At 38.7% G+C, this 19,285-nt stretch overlaps 2 protein-coding genes across 6 annotated transcripts in view; one reads left to right on the top strand and one right to left on the bottom strand.

The window, feature by feature from the left end:
• The window catches only part of lmntd2 (lamin tail domain containing 2), a 73,076-nt gene extending 71,454 nt beyond the window's left edge, over nucleotides 1-1,622 (top strand). For all 4 annotated transcript variants that reach the window (XM_062967579.1, XM_008108600.3, XM_062967578.1 and 1 more), the window contains one exon: nucleotides 54-1,622. In XM_062967579.1, coding sequence (XP_062823649.1) covers nucleotides 54-194 — 141 coding nt within the window. In that variant the 3' untranslated portion in view covers nucleotides 195-1,622. The remainder of the gene's footprint in view (nucleotides 1-53) is intronic.
• Nucleotides 1,623-2,163: 541 nt separating this feature from the next.
• lrrc56 (leucine rich repeat containing 56) overlaps nucleotides 2,164-19,285 on the bottom strand; it is a 52,894-nt gene continuing 35,772 nt past the window's right edge. The window contains exons 7-13 of one of the 2 annotated variants that reach the window (XM_003214782.4): nucleotides 15,491-15,668; nucleotides 14,860-15,051; nucleotides 13,522-13,586; nucleotides 10,077-10,207; nucleotides 8,367-8,566; nucleotides 4,734-5,088; nucleotides 2,164-3,176 (exon numbers count right to left, since the gene is read on the bottom strand). In XM_003214782.4, the coding sequence (XP_003214830.2) occupies nucleotides 2,984-3,176; nucleotides 4,734-5,088; nucleotides 8,367-8,566; nucleotides 10,077-10,207; nucleotides 13,522-13,586; nucleotides 14,860-15,051; nucleotides 15,491-15,668 (1,314 nt within the window). In that variant the 3' untranslated portion in view covers nucleotides 2,164-2,983. Of the gene's footprint in view, nucleotides 3,177-4,733; nucleotides 5,089-8,366; nucleotides 8,567-10,076; nucleotides 10,208-13,521; nucleotides 13,587-14,859; nucleotides 15,052-15,490; nucleotides 15,669-19,285 lie in introns of those variants that run through there. The other variant, XM_062967582.1, reaches the window with a different exon arrangement.

The following is a 19,285-nucleotide window of genomic DNA, read 5'->3' as shown; positions in this document are numbered from 1 at the left end:
ATTCATCTGTTTTTAATATATCTTTCTGATAATAGAAATCTCTTTTTCTTCAGGAGTTCAAGACTACATTGGATACTACACTTCCCATGGTTTCTCTTATAGGACAGAAAAGCGCTCGCTCAAGATATGGTTTCAAGTACATGACCTATATGCCTACCATTACTGATTTGCACCTAAGGAGGTATTATAAATAACATTTTGACTTAGCAGCAAAAGAGGCTTGCCTCATTTCTTTAAATACACAATGCATTCCCACAATTCATCTGGCAAGAAACTGTACTTGAATGCCTTGCAAATCCAATTCAAATATGACTCTTGAGATCAAGTGAATGGTTTTGGAAGGTGGAAGGACCATCACATTTGGAGTGCCTTCAGTGGATTCTAGAGACAGAGAAAAATGGAGCATGCTGACATCATGTGAACATGTTTCCAGATGAAGTGTTGAATGTTTAGTTGTTAACCCAAAGATGCTATAGAATTTTGGACAAGGCAAATGGTTTGGCTTGAACTAGGCATCCATTATGCATACAATTTCCCCAGTGGTTCAGAAAGAAAGAAGTGCGGCTCTGGTTCTGCCTTTTTCTCTTAGGCCTTACTCATCAGCCTCTCTCCTACAGCATTTTCTCCCCAACTTGGCTCACTTTCTACATCAGAGAAATTGAAAAAAAAGCTTGAAACTCCCACTTACTTGCTGGATGGGCAACTATAGATGTCATTTTGTTTCTTTCCTTTCACATTCCTCACCCTTCTGGGAAGGAGGTGCTCTAGTACTTCTGACATGAGCAGAAGCGATGTAACTTCCAATTTTATTTTTCATTTTTTATTGGAGGATTGGAGATGTGTGCATTGTTGGGCAAAATTTACACATTTGCTGGTGGTTTCTAGCTGGTTTTGGCCACTTTGAGTCACCCCCACCCCAGGCAAAATATATTTAAAATGTAGAAGTCTGGGGATTTGGAGGCTATAAAATGCGCCCCCATGGGCCCCATGTAGGTTGTGAATTGCACTTTCTTGTTGTGAAGTAAGCTAAAGGGAAGGGAGGCATAAGGACCCTTTCTCATAGATTTTTTTTAGTTGGTTTGTTATGCACTTAAAATGGGATTGCCTAGCTATTCCTCTGTGAATGGGACACATTCCATATTTAAATAAAAAGACTTGGGTAGAGATGTAGAGAATACTCACTTGATAGAATATTACGCCCAAGTGAAATCTCATTTATTTCCCTGAGTGCATTTTAGTATGGCTTATACAATCTGCCCAACACCTACTGCCACACACGTTTACCGAGAGATGCTGTGTGAACATATTAGGCTGAGCTTCCTCCAATATCATCATTCAGACAGAGGTAGCATTGTAATCCTAATTGCAAACTGAGAGATTGAAAGAAAACAAGCTTAATTAGTTTTTAAGGCTAATTTTCCTACTGTCCCTGTAAAGTACCATTCTATATATTGTGATACTACTCCTTTATAAGCCTATGCTCCTTCCACTCTAGATAGTTCTTTTCCTTGTTACACTAAAAATGCCCTGCACGTTCTTGGTTAGAAAGGACCAATAGCATTTCATGTTCTTTGAATGATTTGTCTTCAACAAAAAGTACAAGCTACATGTTTTGAATTATCATTGGTTACCTTCTTGATTTTGTGCTGTATTCTTGGGTACTGGATAATTTAAGAATTCTAAACAGGAGTCCAGAAAATATAATATTGTTTTACAAATATAGCGCGGTATTTGCTTCCAAAACAATCATGTTATACATCCGCACATACAAATACCCAAGTGACAGCTCTCATAAAGCTTTTGTTTTGCTCCCAGATGGCCCCATTGCTTCCTTGGATTTGTGTAGACAAAGATGCAATGTGATCTGGGAAGTCACAGATATGGCCAGCACTAATTGTGACAGGTTCCACCAGCAGCAAGTCTGATGCTAGTCTTACATGTGAGTTGCTAGTTCATATGATCAATTTTACCATTTCACTGCAAAACAGGGACTGGTTGAAATTATATGCATTGCCAAGGGCTTGATTATGTAAACCAAATCAGGTTTCTCCAATGTATAGACTTCCACATCATATGACATTCAGATAAGGTAATCTCCCCACAATTGTTTCCTTTAAAGATATTTAACACAATATATTTTTCAGTATCAATCAGAAACTGATCCAGAAAAAAGAAATTACAGTATATTTGCCCAAAAGTACATTTGCTGTGAGAAAGTATGAGGGGAAAAAATAAATGGAAGATCACTGGAAATCAAGCACATCCAATGCAAAGAGGTTTTTACATCAGTCCCCCAAAATTCAGACATAACTGTATAACAGCAATTCTGGATCAATGCCACACATCTCTTTTGAGCTGCTCAGCAAGTCCATACCCGAAAATGACAATTTATAGAATAATGGACTGTAGTGTCCACAATGCTGTGGAATTGAAGCTGGCACATGAGTCAAGGATATTTTTTGTGAATGGGAGTCCTGACCAAAGAACTTGGAAATCATACTCAATTCTGGTCCCAGACAATTTCAGCGACATTACTTTCCTAGTCTGTCTGCTTACTAAAGGGAACACATCAATTTGGCAGAGTGCTGACGTGAAAATAACTGCAACTGAATGCTGAACGATTATCTGTACTTTCCTCCCAGTGGCTGAGTCAAGGGGGCCAAAGTCAGCCATGCTGTTGCGCTAAACATCAGGTAGGTAAGCAGACACGTGCAGAGGTTTGGGGCACACCAAGTTCCTCTCCTTTTCTTATGAAGTCTGCTAAAATGGTTTACTGGAAACACGTAGATTCTCTCTTTACAGCAGAATTTTTGTTGGAGGTAAATAAATTTTTGTGCTTGCCTCGAGGCACTGTTGTATTCAGTGATCAGGATGAATCAGAGAAGGCAGCTTGTGTTGCTGATCAGAAGATGGGAAGCACAGAAAGCGACTGAATGCTTCTGTGATTTGACAACAGTATTTGCTCAGCTGCTCAGAGCATTTCCTAAAAATCTGGAGTATTGCTTTGAGTTGTCATTGAGATCTCTGGCTTTTTTGGCAAGCTTTGCATGGCAGCCTTGGTAGTCAGAGGGCGGGCAATATTCAGTACTGAAAATTGCCTTGGTTTTCGTAGGCATGACTGGACAACAGGTTGATGCATATTTATCATGCCATTGAGGTCACCATCCAAAATAGCTCTAAAGAGAAGAAACACATAGTGAGTAGGCATTTGTATGTTTGGGAGACCAAACTAGTAGTGTATATTCACAAGAGAACTAACACCTTCAACACCTTTGTCCCTCCCATTAACATGGAGAATGTGTTATTGCACAACTATAGGCTTATAGAATCTATGTTGTAATTTTCAATAGAACCCTGGTCTCCATAAATAGGTCCCTGTTTCAACACAGACAATATGTGCTAAAACATGAAAGATCTCTGAGGCCAGGAATTTGTTTCAAGTTACCAGAAGTAATTTCCAATTAAATTGTTTTTGGTAGCCTTGGCATTTGGGGGGGGGGGGGTTGTTAAATGAAGTAGTCTGTTATTTGATTCCAGAGACTTCCAAGAATCAAAGCCTAACCTTTACGAGTGACTTTTTTCTACCTTCTTTCATTTCTCAAAATTGTAAAAAGGCATTGCTGAAAAAAGGGAGTTGAGGCTGTAAGTCAGGGGTCCTCAAACTTTTTAAGCCGAAAGTCAGTTCACAATCTCTCAGATTGTTGGTGGAGGTGGATGGGTGGACTATCATTTGAAAAAAAAAAAAACATGAACAAATTCCTATGCATACTGCACATATCTTATTTGTACATATATTTGCACATATCTTATTTGTAGTGCAAAAATATATGAAAGAATAAGACAATATTTAAAATGAAGAACAGTTTTAACCAACATAAATTTACCAATATTTCAATGGGAAGTGTAGGCCTGCTTTTGGCTGATGAGATAGTTAACTTAATTAGGAGTGTTGTTGTGTGCCTTCAAGTCGTTTGAGACTTGGGGTGACCCTAAGTCTAAGGTTTAGGTCAGGGCAGGGCTGAGTCAGTGACCTTGGAGGCTTTCATCTAGCCCACAGGCCTTACTTTGGGGACCCCTGATGTAAGTGGCCTGCATTTTCTCTACCTCAGTCTAGAGGGCCACTGGATATCAGCACTCCTCTCCAAGTAAACCCAACAAGGGAACACCAACCTAGCCTGTAGTGAATCTAAATGCTGATTTACAGCTCACCACTCCATTCTGACAATATCTAATTCCTCTCTTTCACGTCTAAAGGAGAAAAGATTGCAGGTTCTGCCTTTTTAAATGGTCAACCTGAGGGCTAGGCTTGGGTCTTGTCCTGCATCAGCCACAGCACTATTTTAAAATATTGACTAATACAAGCCACTCTGGGAGACATTTCTTTTCCATCTGAAAACCAGACTAATAGATAATCAATAAGTACTATATGAAAGGGAAAGATGTGACAGAAATGAGCTGGAAAGCAGCTGATCTTAGATGCAAATTGTCTGTGAAGCTTCTTAGAACTGTTTTACAAGGACAACATCGCCCAAGATGAAAGGGCAACTAAAGTTTAAGATCAATATATTTTGGCCACAGTCTGACAGAGAGTTAGATAAGCTTAAGCCTATTTTATTCAACAGGCTCCAGGCATGCCTAGCTCAGCCCTGGTTATAGTGATGAACCAGCCTTTCTCCAATGAAGATTTGTTTTTATTTGGTTTAGCAATCTGACAAAACATTAAGTAGACAAACCTATTGTTTGTTGTTCCGACTTCTTCTGCTCCTGAGCTGGGACTACTGCTGCTAGTGCCACAAATCTTACTACACCTCTGTTCTACAACATTAGAGGAGGTATCTGTTCTTCTGTGGAGATTCAGCACACCAATCTTCTCCACTACATGATGCACCATATTCCTGTTCATAAGTGATGGAGACTGTGGCTTTAGCAGAGCTGCCTTTTTTGAATGGGGCATCTTCAGGTGTCTGGCTCTGACAAGTCCACCTTTAATACTCCGTATAGATGCAGGGGAGGGACATTTTGGAGGAGAGGGTGTGAGCGTATGCTTTACAATGGTTGGTACTGCATTTTCTGGGACATCAGATGACTCTGAAATAAAAAGGAAAGCACATCAGTTTAGAAGCAGAATGTTACAGACACTATTAATACTCATTACTAATAAGTACACTAATAATCGCTACAGCCAAGAGGTGTTTATAAATTTTAAATCAATCACTCTTGTTCATACTAAGGTGAGAAGAACGGCCTGAACTCATCTATGACAGTTCTACAACCCTGTAGGACTGTCAGCATTTTTGTGTGCTTGTATATATAGAAATAAGAACCATAAAGTTCAGCTGGACTTTCTCATTATGTATGCAGAGCTTTTCAACTGGAGAAAAACACGCTTACTATTCAAGTTAAATATACAATGTTATGTAAAACTATAATTATTTGCATGTACATATTACAAAAAGAATAGAACTCAGTGATCCTTTTCATATTGAAAAATATGTAGAATTGAATTATATATAAAAATAAAAATTTAAAGTCAAATTTAGAATTATTTTTAAAAAGAAAAGAGAGTTAGTATACTAATTGGAAGTAACATTTCACTATTTATTTAACAGTGTTATAGGTGTAGCATTTAGTGTTGCAATGTATTTTACTTTAACTTTTTGTCTTCTGTTAATTATGCAAACATGTACTGTATACTTGTTACTCTCTCTCTTTCTGTACAGTCTGATTGTTGCTCGATGTTGTCTAAAATGTATATGTTTAAAAAAGGAAAAAAAGAGGGAGAAAACTTTTCAGTTAACTACAAATAGACAAAAAGAGGAGACTCTTGTTGAGAGAATTTAAGGAGGGAGAGAAATCTTATTTTAAAGGAAAGAGAAATAGATAGCGTCATTGTTAGGATAATTAGAAGTCAATGCATAGTTTTCTCTTTTGCTTATTTCTCTTTACTTGTGATTGGATATTTTCTTTGTCTTTAATGTACTTGAAATATCTCAATTTTATAAAAAAAATACAATGAAAAAAGTCTGGTCCGTAACTCTGCATGCTACCCTGTGTACCAGGTGGACTTGAGTTACAGTCTGTTTTGCAGTCTGTTTTGGATTAGGTTGCACTGTTTGGGGAAAACCATGTGGCCACAATGGATGGCCTTTGCTCTGCTTCAGCTGCTTCAATAGCTGCCCCCTTTTTTTAGGAAAGGTAGATTTGGCCACAGTGGTTCATACCTTCATATTAGACTACTGAAAAATGTGGGAAGTTAATACTACAAAAAAGATTGCAGCAAGAGTAATGTCTGGTGAATGCTTACAGTGGTTCTTAACATTTGGTTCTCCAGGTGTTTTGGACTTCAACTCCCAGAAACCCCAGCCAGTTTTTCAACTGTTAGGAATTGTGGGAGCTGAAGTCCAAAAACCTGGAGGACCAAAGATTGAGAACCACCACTTTAGAAGGCCACACACCATCAGTCTTGTATCAACTGTACTGATTTCTAGTCTGCATCCACTCTCAATTCAAGATGTTGGTTTTGATCTATAAAGCCATAAATGTTTCAGGGACAGCATACTGATTTTTCCCTTAGAAGACTGCTAAGAATTTTTGAACCCTCAGTAGAAGCCCTGTTCCATTTCCTCTCATGGGAGGAGGCTAGGGTGAATTTTATTTATTTATTTATATCCCGCTTTCTCTCTCCCAAAGGTGACTCAAAGCAGTTTAACATAAAAGTATTACTATATACTTTCAAATATGCAAATAAGTAAATATTAAAACAAAATTAAATAAATTAAATAAACAATATTAAAAATCACAGTAAAATCCATTAAAACTTTAAAGTTAAAACCACATTAGAATACATGAGACAGGGCTTCTTTTATGGTACTGCCTCAGTTTTTGAAATCTCCATCAAGGAAAGACTGGTTGGAACCATCCCTACAGAGTTTCTGCTGGGAAGCCAAGAACAAGTTCCTTCATAAGACATTATCTTTTTTTTGAAGTTAAATTATAAAGTACAAATCAAACAAAAATAACAATATTCTCTTCCCCTCTTATCCCCCCCCCCCCCACACACACACACAGTGGTTAACTCTGCTGCAAAATTAGTCCTTGCTCAAAAATCCTACTATTACTTAAATTAAAACATTGTGAAAACGGAACAGTCCAAATTATCCAAATTTGTTCTTCTCCTACTTATTTTTCCATTCTACCCTGTATTTGTTTGGAACACTACTATCTAAGTTTTCATCATTAATATATTGGACAAACAGATACTATTTTAAATGAGATGAATCTGGATAAACTTTTCCTTTGCCCAATAAGATATTACCGAACAATTTTTTTATTACAACTTTAAAATATCACAAGATGCTTACATAAAAGAGTGTTATCACTTATTCCAAAAAGACCTAATCGTTTGGGATTTTTCACAACTGGCATTTTCAATACAGAGGAAAGTTCTTGAATAATCAAACTCCAAAAGGAAGTGAGAACTGGGCAATAGGTGCAGCTAGGACTACAGTCCTTCCAACAAGGGCTACATACTGTATCTTTAATTCTGAAAATCTGAAGTTGTCTTCTAAACCATGTCTTCAACACATTTGAATGTGTTTTCCAGAATATAAACTGAAGCTAATCAAAATAGTTTGGGGGGGGGGGGGGAGGGAGCAAATTTTGGCCCATATTCTGTTTAATAAGGATTCTTTCAAGTCTAACTCCCAGATCACTTTAAACCATGTTGTGTTTTATTAAGAAGATAATAAAATTTGGATATTTATCTGAGGTTATCAACCATATCCCTCATACAACTTTTTATGTTTTAAGACGGTTGTGTGAGGATTTTGATGTTGGTAGTTAAGAGTCGGTTTTAATCTATTTTATACCGTTATTAAATCTGTTTCTGTCTGTTATGCATTGTCTTATGAACCCTAAGGAGAGCTGGATTTGCCATTGTATTATATGAAAATTTGCCTCAGAAATGTCTGTTTAATAGCTGCTACTAGCTGCATTTCTAGCAGCAATTGAGTCAAACTCTTCTCTGTATTTGAAACTATATGAGAAGGTATCTGTGTGGCTCAGCTATGTTCCAAAGGGTCAGGTCAACTTACAGTGTAGCGATAGATCCTCTGGGTTTCTCAGGGTTCATTTCCCTAGCTTTTTAAAGTTAATGTAGGTTGTAAGTGTCATATCAAATGTCACTTTAGAATGATGGGACGCCTGTCAGCTCTCTCAAAAAAGCACTGAGATTTCTGTTTCTGGGAAGAAAAGCTCTTTGCTCCCCAAAGTGGTTGTTGCATTATAAATAAGCTCGTCACTGTTACGTCACTGTAAGTGGGTGGTAATGGCGCACATATCATCCGGACAAGCATTGTGACATCTACCTGATGACGAATGAGAAAGAATGGAATGAGAGGAGGAATTGGGTGATGCGATTTCCATGATGTCCTGAACAGTTTCTTTCTGGTCTTCTTTAGTGCTATCATTAAGTCTGCAGTCTTGTTCTCCCTCCTCTTTGTCCTCTTCACTGTGTGTTATTTTTAGTATTTGTGATGACTTCTCTCTTTGGAAGGCTTGCAGATGCCTGTCAGAGATTTAAATTGTTTAATTAGATGTTCATCCTGCCCCAATTCTAGCAGAATCTAAATCTTACAACACTTTAAGAAAGCGGTGTCAAACTTGCGGCCCTCTGGATGTTTTGGACATCTCTCAGAATCCCTTGCCACTGTACAAGCTGGCAAGCACTTCTGGGAGTTGGAGGCCCAAATATCTGGAGGACCACAAGTTTGACATCTGTTTTAAGATGACTTCACACTTTAGGCTACAATAAACGACATACAGAGAGCTGCAATCAAAAGCTTTGGGACTCTACCTTTAGGATTCTCCTCTGTGAGCTGCTCACTTGGTGCTCTGTTAAATGGCATTACAGTTAACAGGAATCAATTATTCTGTTTTATTTTGTTTTGAGAAATTAGGCCTAATATATTGTTTAGCTTTGTACTTGTCTTCAGCATCTGGTTTTAAGATTTTTCATTTTATAATTCGTGCTGTTTTGGAAGCAACAGTGAAAAGGCAGTTTAGATATACAGTGGGCCCTTGGTGTCTGCTGAGGTTTGGGACTAGGACCACCCCCATGGATACCAAAATCCATGGAAGATCAAGTCCCATCATATACAATGACAAAGTAAAATGGGGTCTCTTATAAGAAAATGGAAAAATAAATATTTTTCGAATACTTTCAAGCTGTGGATGGTCTGACTATAAATATATATACCTCTCCGTTTGAAATCCCATCATACAGATATGATGCAAGGATCATGCACACTTGAATCTCCCAGATTCACATATTGCATTTCCATGTTAAAGTGATGGTCTGGGGACAAAACCCCTGAAAAAATATTGATGCCATTTAGGAGGAATGTCACACACAGCATTCCTTCCAGAGTGGTGATCCTCTGCTGGAACCAAAGTTTCCCATGTTACTATACAGCAAAAGTGAGGATGAATGAAAGCAGTTAATATGAGCTGAAGTTACAACAATGTGTTCTTCAGGAATTATTTGTTCATGCTACTTTTATTTTTCAAACCATAAAGATAAGCTATCAATTGTGCCATCCACAAATGAGGTAACTTGGTTACCTCATTTGAGGAGGGTTTGATCACAAAAGGTAATTGCATAGCAATGCCAAAAGTTGGTTGACATGCTTATTTGATATCACTGGAAACTGGCAGAAAGCTGAACCGCCTTTTATTTATACAATAAGTCAGAGTTATCTTCCCAAAGCATGGGCTCTTTGAGGTTGGTTTGGTGATGAATGAGAGTTTTCACAACTTTTACACTTACATCTTAAGATTAGTGCATGCTTTGGATGGAGATGTAATCTCCCATCACCAAAACCTGGGAAAACATACAAATCCTCCCCTGTTACCTAATGTCTCTTAGAGATGTTATAGAAAGATAAATCATGGAAGCTAATTTGCTATTATAAGTTAGTTCTATTCAGTGAGATAAAAAATCACTAGCTGTTTTACCTCAAAAAGCTCACTTGAGAAACAACTAACTCCTGATTTAGACATTAAACCTGGACTCTTACTGGTAAGGATGCTTTCCCAAGGCTTCTAGCTCAGCAGAGAGGTCTTCCCCATTCATACAATCCGTCTCTTCAGAGTTATGGCTGTGTTCAGATAAAGAAAGTGGTGGCTGGACTAGGTCTGCTACTGTAGGCTACAACAGGAGTGGAATTGTGTCAGAGACACCTGACATTTACTAAAAACATGACATCTCTTATTTTTTTACAACTTAATTTAGTTCACATCCTTATTTATAAAAGAGATCCTATTATGCCCAGGACATTTTGTACTACCAAGCCACAGTGAGTTGAGAGCAGGGCATGGTTTGACAGACTGAAACACAGCCAGAAGACTTCAGTTCTCAGTCTTATCTGTTGCTTGTGTCCTGGATGTAAACTAGTAGTGTTCTTCCCTTTATTGATCCTTACTCAGACAGTTGAGTAGAGAAACATCACCCACATGTGTGCCTCTCCTCCAACCATCCACCAGTTCTCACATGGTTGGGGGAAAATTAGACTCTCTAATAATGGGGTGGTTCCTCCCACCATGACCAACAAATAATGTAAATTTTATTTTTACAACAGGAAAATGCTCACCATTCTGAGAAGCAGAATGTATAACCTGAATACAGCAATGACCAAAGCATAACTATATATAGCGTGTATACAATGGGATAGACTGGGTATGCAACAATTTCCTGATGGGGATAAAATTTAGAGTTCCCAACCCTCAGGAACATTTGCAGGTAAAGAAACAGCACCCAGAAGAAACCTGGAAAAAAATACAGAAGGATTTACAAAAATGGACTTATTTGAAGTTGTCACTATTAGGCCGCATATCATTAGTTAAGATGAATATACTACCGAAATTGATGTTTCTTTTTCAAAACCTCCTGATAATTAGAAGTCAATCACTTTTTATAAAATGGAGAAAAGAAATTCTAAAATTTATATGGGCCGGAGGAAGACCAAGAATAAAATATGATAATATGATTGATAAGAAAAATAGAGGGGGTTTGGGCCTCCCAGACTTTAATGCATACCACGATGCATGTGCTATGACATGGATAAAAGATTGGATATTACTGAACAAAGAAGACTTTTTAAATATAGAAGGAAATGACTTAAGAGTAGAATGGCATGCCTATTTATGGTATGGAAGAGAAAAAAGGGGAAAAAATTGGCAATCATTTCGTGAGAGCATCCCTATTAAGAGTTTGGCAAAAATATAAAAAACGACTTTATTCTAAAACACCTTTATGGATCTCCCCTATGGAAGTGCACCAGAGAAGATGGATGGAGATGGATGGAGAAAATGGCCAACCTATAGAGATTTGTTTAAAAGTACAAATAATATTAAAACGTATGAAGAACTAAAACAAAAATTCCCCAATATTACTTGGTTCATTATATGCAAATCAAAGATTATTATAATCAAGATAAAAAATTAGGTTTTAGTTGGGAAGAGGTGACTTGGGATAGGATTTTAAAATTAGAAAAGAAAATAATATCAAATATTTATAATATATTACTTACCTGGCGGACTGAAATGGAACAGGTAAAAAATTGTATGATAAAATGGGCCCAAAATTTAAGAAGACCAGTTCAAATGAAAGAATGGGAACAAATGTGGAACAAAAAATTAAAATATACATATGCAATGGATTTGAAAGAGAATTGGATAAAAATGTTCCACAGATGGTATACTACACCGAAACAATTAGCCAAAATGTATAAAACAGTTAAGTGCTGGAAATGTAAAGAACAAGTTGGCTCCTTCTATCACATGTGGTGGACTTGCAAAGAAGCAACAAAGTTTTGAATGAAGATTCATGAAGAATCACAAAATATTTTAAAAAGAACATTTATAAGAAAACCAGGGTATTATCTATTAGGATTTACAGATTTAGACTTACAATTGACGGAACAAGAAGATAAACTTTTTACTTATATTACGACTTCCGCTATAATTGTTTCCGCTAGAGAATGGAAACAGGAATCAGTCCCACCAATTGAGCAGTGGGTGGAGAAGATAAGAGAAATAAAGAATATGGACGAATTGACTTTTTTGTTGAAGAAAAATACAGGCTAGATAATGAAAAGAATGAATTGGGACGATCTTCAGGACTATCTGGATAATTTGAGAAAATGAAGATTACAAGAGACAATTTTGCTATTTTTTTTCTCCTTAGCAAGAAAAAATATTATTGAATAATAAGAAAATATTATCCAAGAAGATGGAATTGAAGTCTTTTTTTTTTTTTGCTTTTTGGGGTTTTTTTTTGTGTGTGGGTATATTTTTGTAGATTGTAAACTTTTACCTTTCTTTTCCCTACTTTTCTATACCTTGGTTGTTCTCACTCTTTCGATGTAGTATAAAAAAAATTAGTAAAATTCTTAAAGAAAAGAAAAGAAACAGCACCCAGGATGTTCCTGCAGCTTTGCAAGAACTTTATTTACACACTTTGTGAATTGCACAATTTGAAATACTGTGCAGATTTCTATCTTAAAAAGTTGATTTTTTTGCCATATGGGCACCTAGGAAAATTGAACAAAATACAAAAAGCTATGTGAACAGAGAACTATATATTAAAAGTGTCGTCACTCTGTATGTGCTAATGTCTGTTGATGAACAATGCACCATTTCTTTCACTTTCAGACCTGTAATTCTTGTTCCCATTTTTAAAGTTAAAGCTGTGCAGCATTTGAAGCTGAGCAATGTTATTTTTCATCCCTGCCGCAGCCCATCATGTTAGAAAGTTCCATGTCTCATCATTCCATTTTATTCTCCCCATGTCCTTTCAGAAAAAAAACCACATTTAAAACTTTGCAACATTTGAAATTGTGCAACATTCCATTTTGTGCTTTTTTTCATTTAAAAAAAATGCTCAATAGCCATTGTGGGAAAGCCACATGGCTTTCCAGAAAACTGACTTTTGGGGAAGCTCTGAACATTTATTCAGAAAATTACACGGTTTCCTATCATTGTAGTGAAAATTTTTTTTACTCCAAGAGTGTTCCAAAGCATAATGTTGAGAGAGAGAGAGAGAGAGAGAGAGAGAGAGAGAGGAGGTGCACATGTGTGGATATACAGGGGAGAAAGTCCCTTTCTCCCAATGATCATAATGTCTGGTGTACAATTGGAATGCTCTGTCCCTTCTTAATTTTCTAATTCATTGTATCAAAAATAATGGTAGCTACAGCTAATGAAAATGGGTCCTGTTTTCAATGAGATGTACACACACATATACTGTATATACATCTGTCAGTTCTCAGTATCCCCATGCTCTTAATATCCCACCAAGAAATGGCAAAATCTATGGCTGCACACATACACTTGAACATCTCCAGAATATATTTCTTATGACAATGACCATGGTGCTGTACAGTTAAAAACTATGCAATTCAAATTCATGTCACTCTGGTTTGCCAAAGAAGAAAATAAAAGCACATAGGAATGAAAGCCTACTCCCAGCTTTTGTCTTCGTGCGTGAAGAGCTTTGATGGGGTTCCCACATATGACTCTGTTGATACCTGGCCAAAAAGAAAAAGAAAAAGAAAAAAGGACTTGTTTCAGTTAACCATTTTGCAGCCTCATAATCCCCTTTCTGTATACCAATACATCCAGTCTGCTTGTATGTGACAATGTAGTAGGTTTCCCATATTTAAAAGGAGGAATACATTTAGGAAAATAAAGTTATGGCTATTCCTGTGTTGATCTTTTGACATAAAGACGAAAGCTTTAAACAAAGAACATTTTCCTAGTGGGTAAGATACTACCTCCAAAACACATGCAGTTGTGAACTGAGGCAGAGATTGCCAATTTGGAAGCTGCTCTGAGTCTCCTTCGGGGTAAGATAGAGCGGGGCAAAAATACAGTAAATAAATTGTACAGATAATAAAGTCTCCAAGCATCTCTCACTTCACTCAGCTGAAGGTAATATGACATTCAACCTGCTTTTACAATGTGAATCAATATAATGCAGCACTTTGATTTTCTGTCTAGCAAGAGACAAGAACAAACCACAAACAACACAGGACTGACCCTTGAAAGACAGCATCATCTAACTAATAACTTAATACAATTTGAACCATGCTTTGTACTCCTTGTACATGTTCTTATTTATAGACAAATGTCTAGAAAATTAGGAATACAGAAATGTGCATACAATACATCTACAAGGAGGGATCATGATAAATATGCCATTCAAGAACATTTATGTGAGAATTCCTACATCACTTTGTGTTTACTCACATTCTTTCAAAGATAGCTTGGAAAGAGGAGAAGGATAAGAATAGCATAAGCTATTGCAAAACAATGGAAGTTGCAAGAAATACCATCAAAAGAGCAATGGCTAGAAAAACTAGAAGGTATCTATGATATGGACAGACTGACCCTTTTGTTAAGGGAAAGCAAAGGGAAAATACAAAAAACAATAGATTGGAAGCGATATGAAGAATACAGGAAAAAACTAAAAGTTTAGAAAAAGTAACAACGATAATAACAATAAGGAGGAGTTCCTGCAAATAAAATGTGGAGGAGTCTAAAAAACAATATAAAATAAACAAAACGAGAACAACGTGAAGAACAAAGAACAGAAGACAAAATTAACCCATTAACCCTAAACCTCCCTACCTTCCCTTCATTTTCCCATTTCCCTAAAGCAACCTTTAGTATTCCTGTAATTATCCCCTTCCCTTTCTTACCCTTTTCCTTCCCTAACGATTGTACCCTGACCCTTTTATGTAACCTACCCGAAAACGTGAATAAAAATTATTACAAAAATAGCATAAGCTGTTCCATTACCATGAGTCAAATCACTGGCATCATCTTCAGGCAGGCCTTCCTCACAAACAGTTGGCTCTAGGAGAGTGCTACAACCAAAAAGTAAATGGGCACTGGGAGGTCTTTGTCCAGTCTGAGGTCTGGAAGGTACAGGGAACTGTGTTACAGGAAGCTTCATAGAAGAACAGAGCCAACTTGGTATAGATTCTGAATCTAAGCCATGGGGAAGAGAAGAGAGATGATCCTAATGAGATACTGCAACACATAAGATGGTCCAACCTTTAGTTACCTGAGGACCAATAAAACTTTAGTATCAAAGAGTGAAGATTTAATATGGTCATTATATGGCAGTTTCTTAAAAAATTAAAGCAGTAAGAAGGGTAAGCTATTTTTTCCAAATGTTAAATTATAATATTTTTCTAATAAGAAGGGCAAGGGCCAACAAAAATGAATAGGTGGGCCGTATGTGGCCCGTGGGTTGGACTACACTGGTGTAAGCCATTTCAACATAGCCCTAAATCCTGTTTTTTCATAAAGAGGTTGTCAACAGTATGGAAAGAATCATAGCAAAAGCAAAAGGCAAAAAAATCATAGCAAAAAGCAAAACTTTTACTATTAGTAAAAATGAACTTTACAAAATATATTAGCATACCAGAATCAGAAGTCTGGTCAAGTAAATGTCCTTCTTTGATTGATGTCTTGACAAGGAACCATTCCTCGTTCATCTTGCACGGGGAAGGTAAGTCTGTTTGATCTGCTGGCATTTCATCCAAACATTTTAAATGAGGAATGAGTTGTTTCACTTCAGCTCTGTAGTTGTAATCTGGGACCTGGAAAAAAACCAAGGAGAAAACATATTTAAAGGGACGGGGATCTGAGAAATGGGCAGGTAAAATAACACACATGGCAGTGTTTTAAAAATTAAAACAAGTTAGTCATAACTCCTGTGGATATCTGAAACTGGGGATAATAGTGAACCTTACATTTTCATTATACTTGACCCATTAACATCCCATAGAATCACACTGGAGGATCTAGAGAGGCCCACTGTAATGTCTTTTTCTGAGTTTAACCCTTTTTGTGCTCAAAATGAGCAAAACAGAAGAGCCTAGTACAATTTTGTTACAAACATTGTAAACATTCAACTCTCATCGGATTCATTCTAGCTTCTTCTTCTTTAATTAGCTATTAATGGTCAGATAATAATACTAAACCAATTGCCGCACTGCACACGCTCCTATGTCTTCACACATAGACACTAGAGAAAATGTGTCACACTAAAAGCTGACCTGCCATGTCATTTTATGCAGCCCTCCAAATGCTGGACAACAACTCATATCTTCCTCATCATTAGACATCATGACGAGAGCTGATGGGAGTTGTGGTACAGTAGCATCTGGAAGGCTGCAGTTTGTTCTGTTTAGTTAGTGGGGCTTGGATTTAGATATAAAGCTTGTGGATATGATACCTGACATTAAAACGTTATCAGAGTTGCAATTCTCATTATCCCCAGTCCACATGGTAGATAACAAAAAGTGGTAGGAGTTGTTGTTCAATAACATATGGAGACCCAAATTGGGTAAAAACTTAAGAGTACTGACCACTATGTAAAAATGTATAGTTGGCTCTCTGTATCCAGGGATTCTCCGTCCATGGATTCAATGGTCCTTTGACAGTGACCATAAGCCTGATGTGACCCTCAATGAGAATGAGTTTGACACATTCTCCTCTAGAGAACTGTAAATCTCTGGAGGACTGTGATGTTATTCACCTTCCTGGTATATACTTACATCTAACTCTCCTTTTCTCTCCCTTTCCTCAAATTTAGGCTATTGCCAAATCCTATAGACCCGTTCCTCCCCACCACCAAACTGGATTATTTTCTTCATGCAATCATCAGACTACTTAGAATAGGATCAAGCAGATGGTACAGTGTGGACTGCAAAGAAAGGCCTTGATAATTTGCAGTACTTTAGCAAAGATTTCAGCTTCCTAATTAGGTACAACAGTGAAAGGGCATTGCTTCTTATTAGTATTATTATTATCTTTATTTATATCCCGCCTTTCTCCCTGTGGGGACTCAAGGCGGTTAACACTCCACACTAGGCATGTTTAAAAGATGCAATACAAAAATAAAAGGCATTGTTTGCCTGTGTTCCAAGTTTAGTCCAGGTCCAGGGTCAGTGGGGTTCATTAGGTGCAGGTGAACTACAACTCCCATATGGAAGTCCCCTTATCCATGGTCCATCCCACTCCAAAGAGCGCAAGGATGTAAAGTAGGTCATGGGAACTGTATGTGTCAAGTTTGGTTTTGATGAGACATTGGTGGGGGCTGCAGTGCTCTCAGGAAGTGAGTGAAGCTACTGCAAGTCCCATCATCCATGGTCCAAACTCTTCCAAACCACACCAGGATGTAGAGTGGGTCATGGGGCCTCTGTGTACCAAGTTTGGTACTGATTCTTTGTTAGTGAGAATCGCAGTGCTCTCAGGAAGCCAGTGAAGGTATTGCCCAGGTCCAGGGTCAGTGGGGTTCATTAGGTGCAGGTGAACTACAACTCCCATATGGAAGTCCCATCATCCATGGTCAATCCCCCTCCAAACAGCACCCAGGTGTAGAGTAGAATCATAGAATCATAGAATAGTAGAGTTGGAAGAGACCTCATGGGTCATCCAGTCCAACCCCCCACTAAGAAGCAGGAAATCGCATTCAAAGCACCCCCGACATATGGCCATCCAGCCTCTGCTTAAAAGCCTCCAAAGAAGGAGCCTCCACTACAGTCCGGGGGAGAGAATTCCACTGCCGAACAGCCCTCACAGTGAGGAAGTTCTTCCTGATGTTCAGATGGAATCTCCTTTCCTGTAGTTTGAAGCCAGTGTTCCGCGTCCTAGTCTGCAGGGCAGCAGAAAACAAGCTTGCTCCCTCCTCCCTATGACTTCCCCTCACATATTTGTACATGGCTATCATGTCTCCTCTCAGCCTTCTCTTCTGCAGGCTAAACATGCCCAGCTCTTTAAGCCGCTCCTCATTGGGCTTGTTCTCCAGACGCTTAATCATTTTAGTCACCCTCCTCTGGACGCTTTCCAGCTTGTCAACATCTCCCTTCAACTGCGGTGCCCAAAATTGGACACAGTATTCCAGGTGTGGTCTGACCAAGGCAGAATAGAGGGGGAGCATGGGGGGGGTCTATCAGCCAAGTTTGGTCTTGGTCAGGCATCGTTGGGGGTTGCAATGTTCTAAGGAAGTGAGTGAAGGTATTGCAATTCCCATCGTCTATGGACCATCGTCCTCCAATCTTCACCAGGGTATAGAGTGGGTCATGGTGGCTCTATGTGCCTAGTTTGGACCCATCATCCATAGTACATCCTTCCCCACACCACACTAGGGTGTAAAGTGGGCCACATTACATCTTTGTTCCAAGTTTGGTCCAGTTGTGTCATCTGTGGGTCGCAATGGTCTGTGGGAAGTGAATCGGGTGAAGGTACTGCAAATCCCATAATCCTTGGTTTGGCCTACCCCAAACTGCAGCAGTGTGTAAACTGTCTCATATGGGCTATGTGTGCCAAGTTTGATTCTATTCTGTTATTCCTGGCAGTTGTAGTGGTGTCGGGAAGTGAGTGAAGGTACTGCAAGTCCCATCATCCTTGGTCTGTCCTCTGCCAATCTGCCCCAGGACATAAAGGGGGTCATGGGAGCGCTGTCTGCGAAGTTTGTTCCAGTTCCACCACTCGTGGGCATGGCAGTGATATGTGGGAGTCGAAGCGATTGAAAGTACTGCAAATCCCATCATCTGTGGCCCATCATCCCCCAAACAGCACCAGGACATAAAATGGGTCATGGGGGTTATGTGTGGCAAGTTTGGTCTAGGTCCGTCCTTCCTGGCGGTCACAGTGGCCTGCTAAAGTGGCGGCCAATCAGAAAGCTGCCACATACCCAGATACATACATACATATATACATTGACTTTTATTATATACTAGCTTGGGGACCTGGCTGTGCCCGGGTCATTTGAGAAACTTGTGTGCCAAGTTTGGTCCACATCTGAAATTGGCTGGGTTCAGTGCTGTCTGTATAAGGGTGAACTACAACTCCCAGAGGCAAAGGTAAATCACCCAGAAACCCTGCCTGTATGCACAGTTGGGCATGATGAGGCAGTGTGCCAAGTTTGGTCCAGATCCGACGTCGGCTGGGTTCAGTGCTGTCTGTATAAGGGTGAACTACAACTTCCAGAGCAAGAAGTGAGTGAAGCTACTTGGTCCATCCTCCCCCAATCTGCCCCAGGACAGAAAGGGGTTCATGGGGGTTCTGTGTGCCAAGTTAGGTCCAGTTCCGTCACTGGTGGACGTCGCAGTGGCCTGTGGGAGCCGTAGCGATTGAAAATACTACAAATCCCATTACCCATCGTCCATCGTCTCGCAAACGGCACCTGGGCGTAAAGTGCGTCATGGGG

This window comes from Anolis carolinensis, chromosome 1 (genome assembly GCF_035594765.1).
Source record: "Anolis carolinensis isolate JA03-04 chromosome 1, rAnoCar3.1.pri, whole genome shotgun sequence".
In the NCBI taxonomy this organism is placed as follows: Eukaryota; Metazoa; Chordata; class Lepidosauria; order Squamata; family Dactyloidae; genus Anolis; species Anolis carolinensis.
The sequence above is the reverse complement of the archived record's forward strand: the minus strand, read 5'-3'. Positions and strand labels throughout refer to the sequence as shown.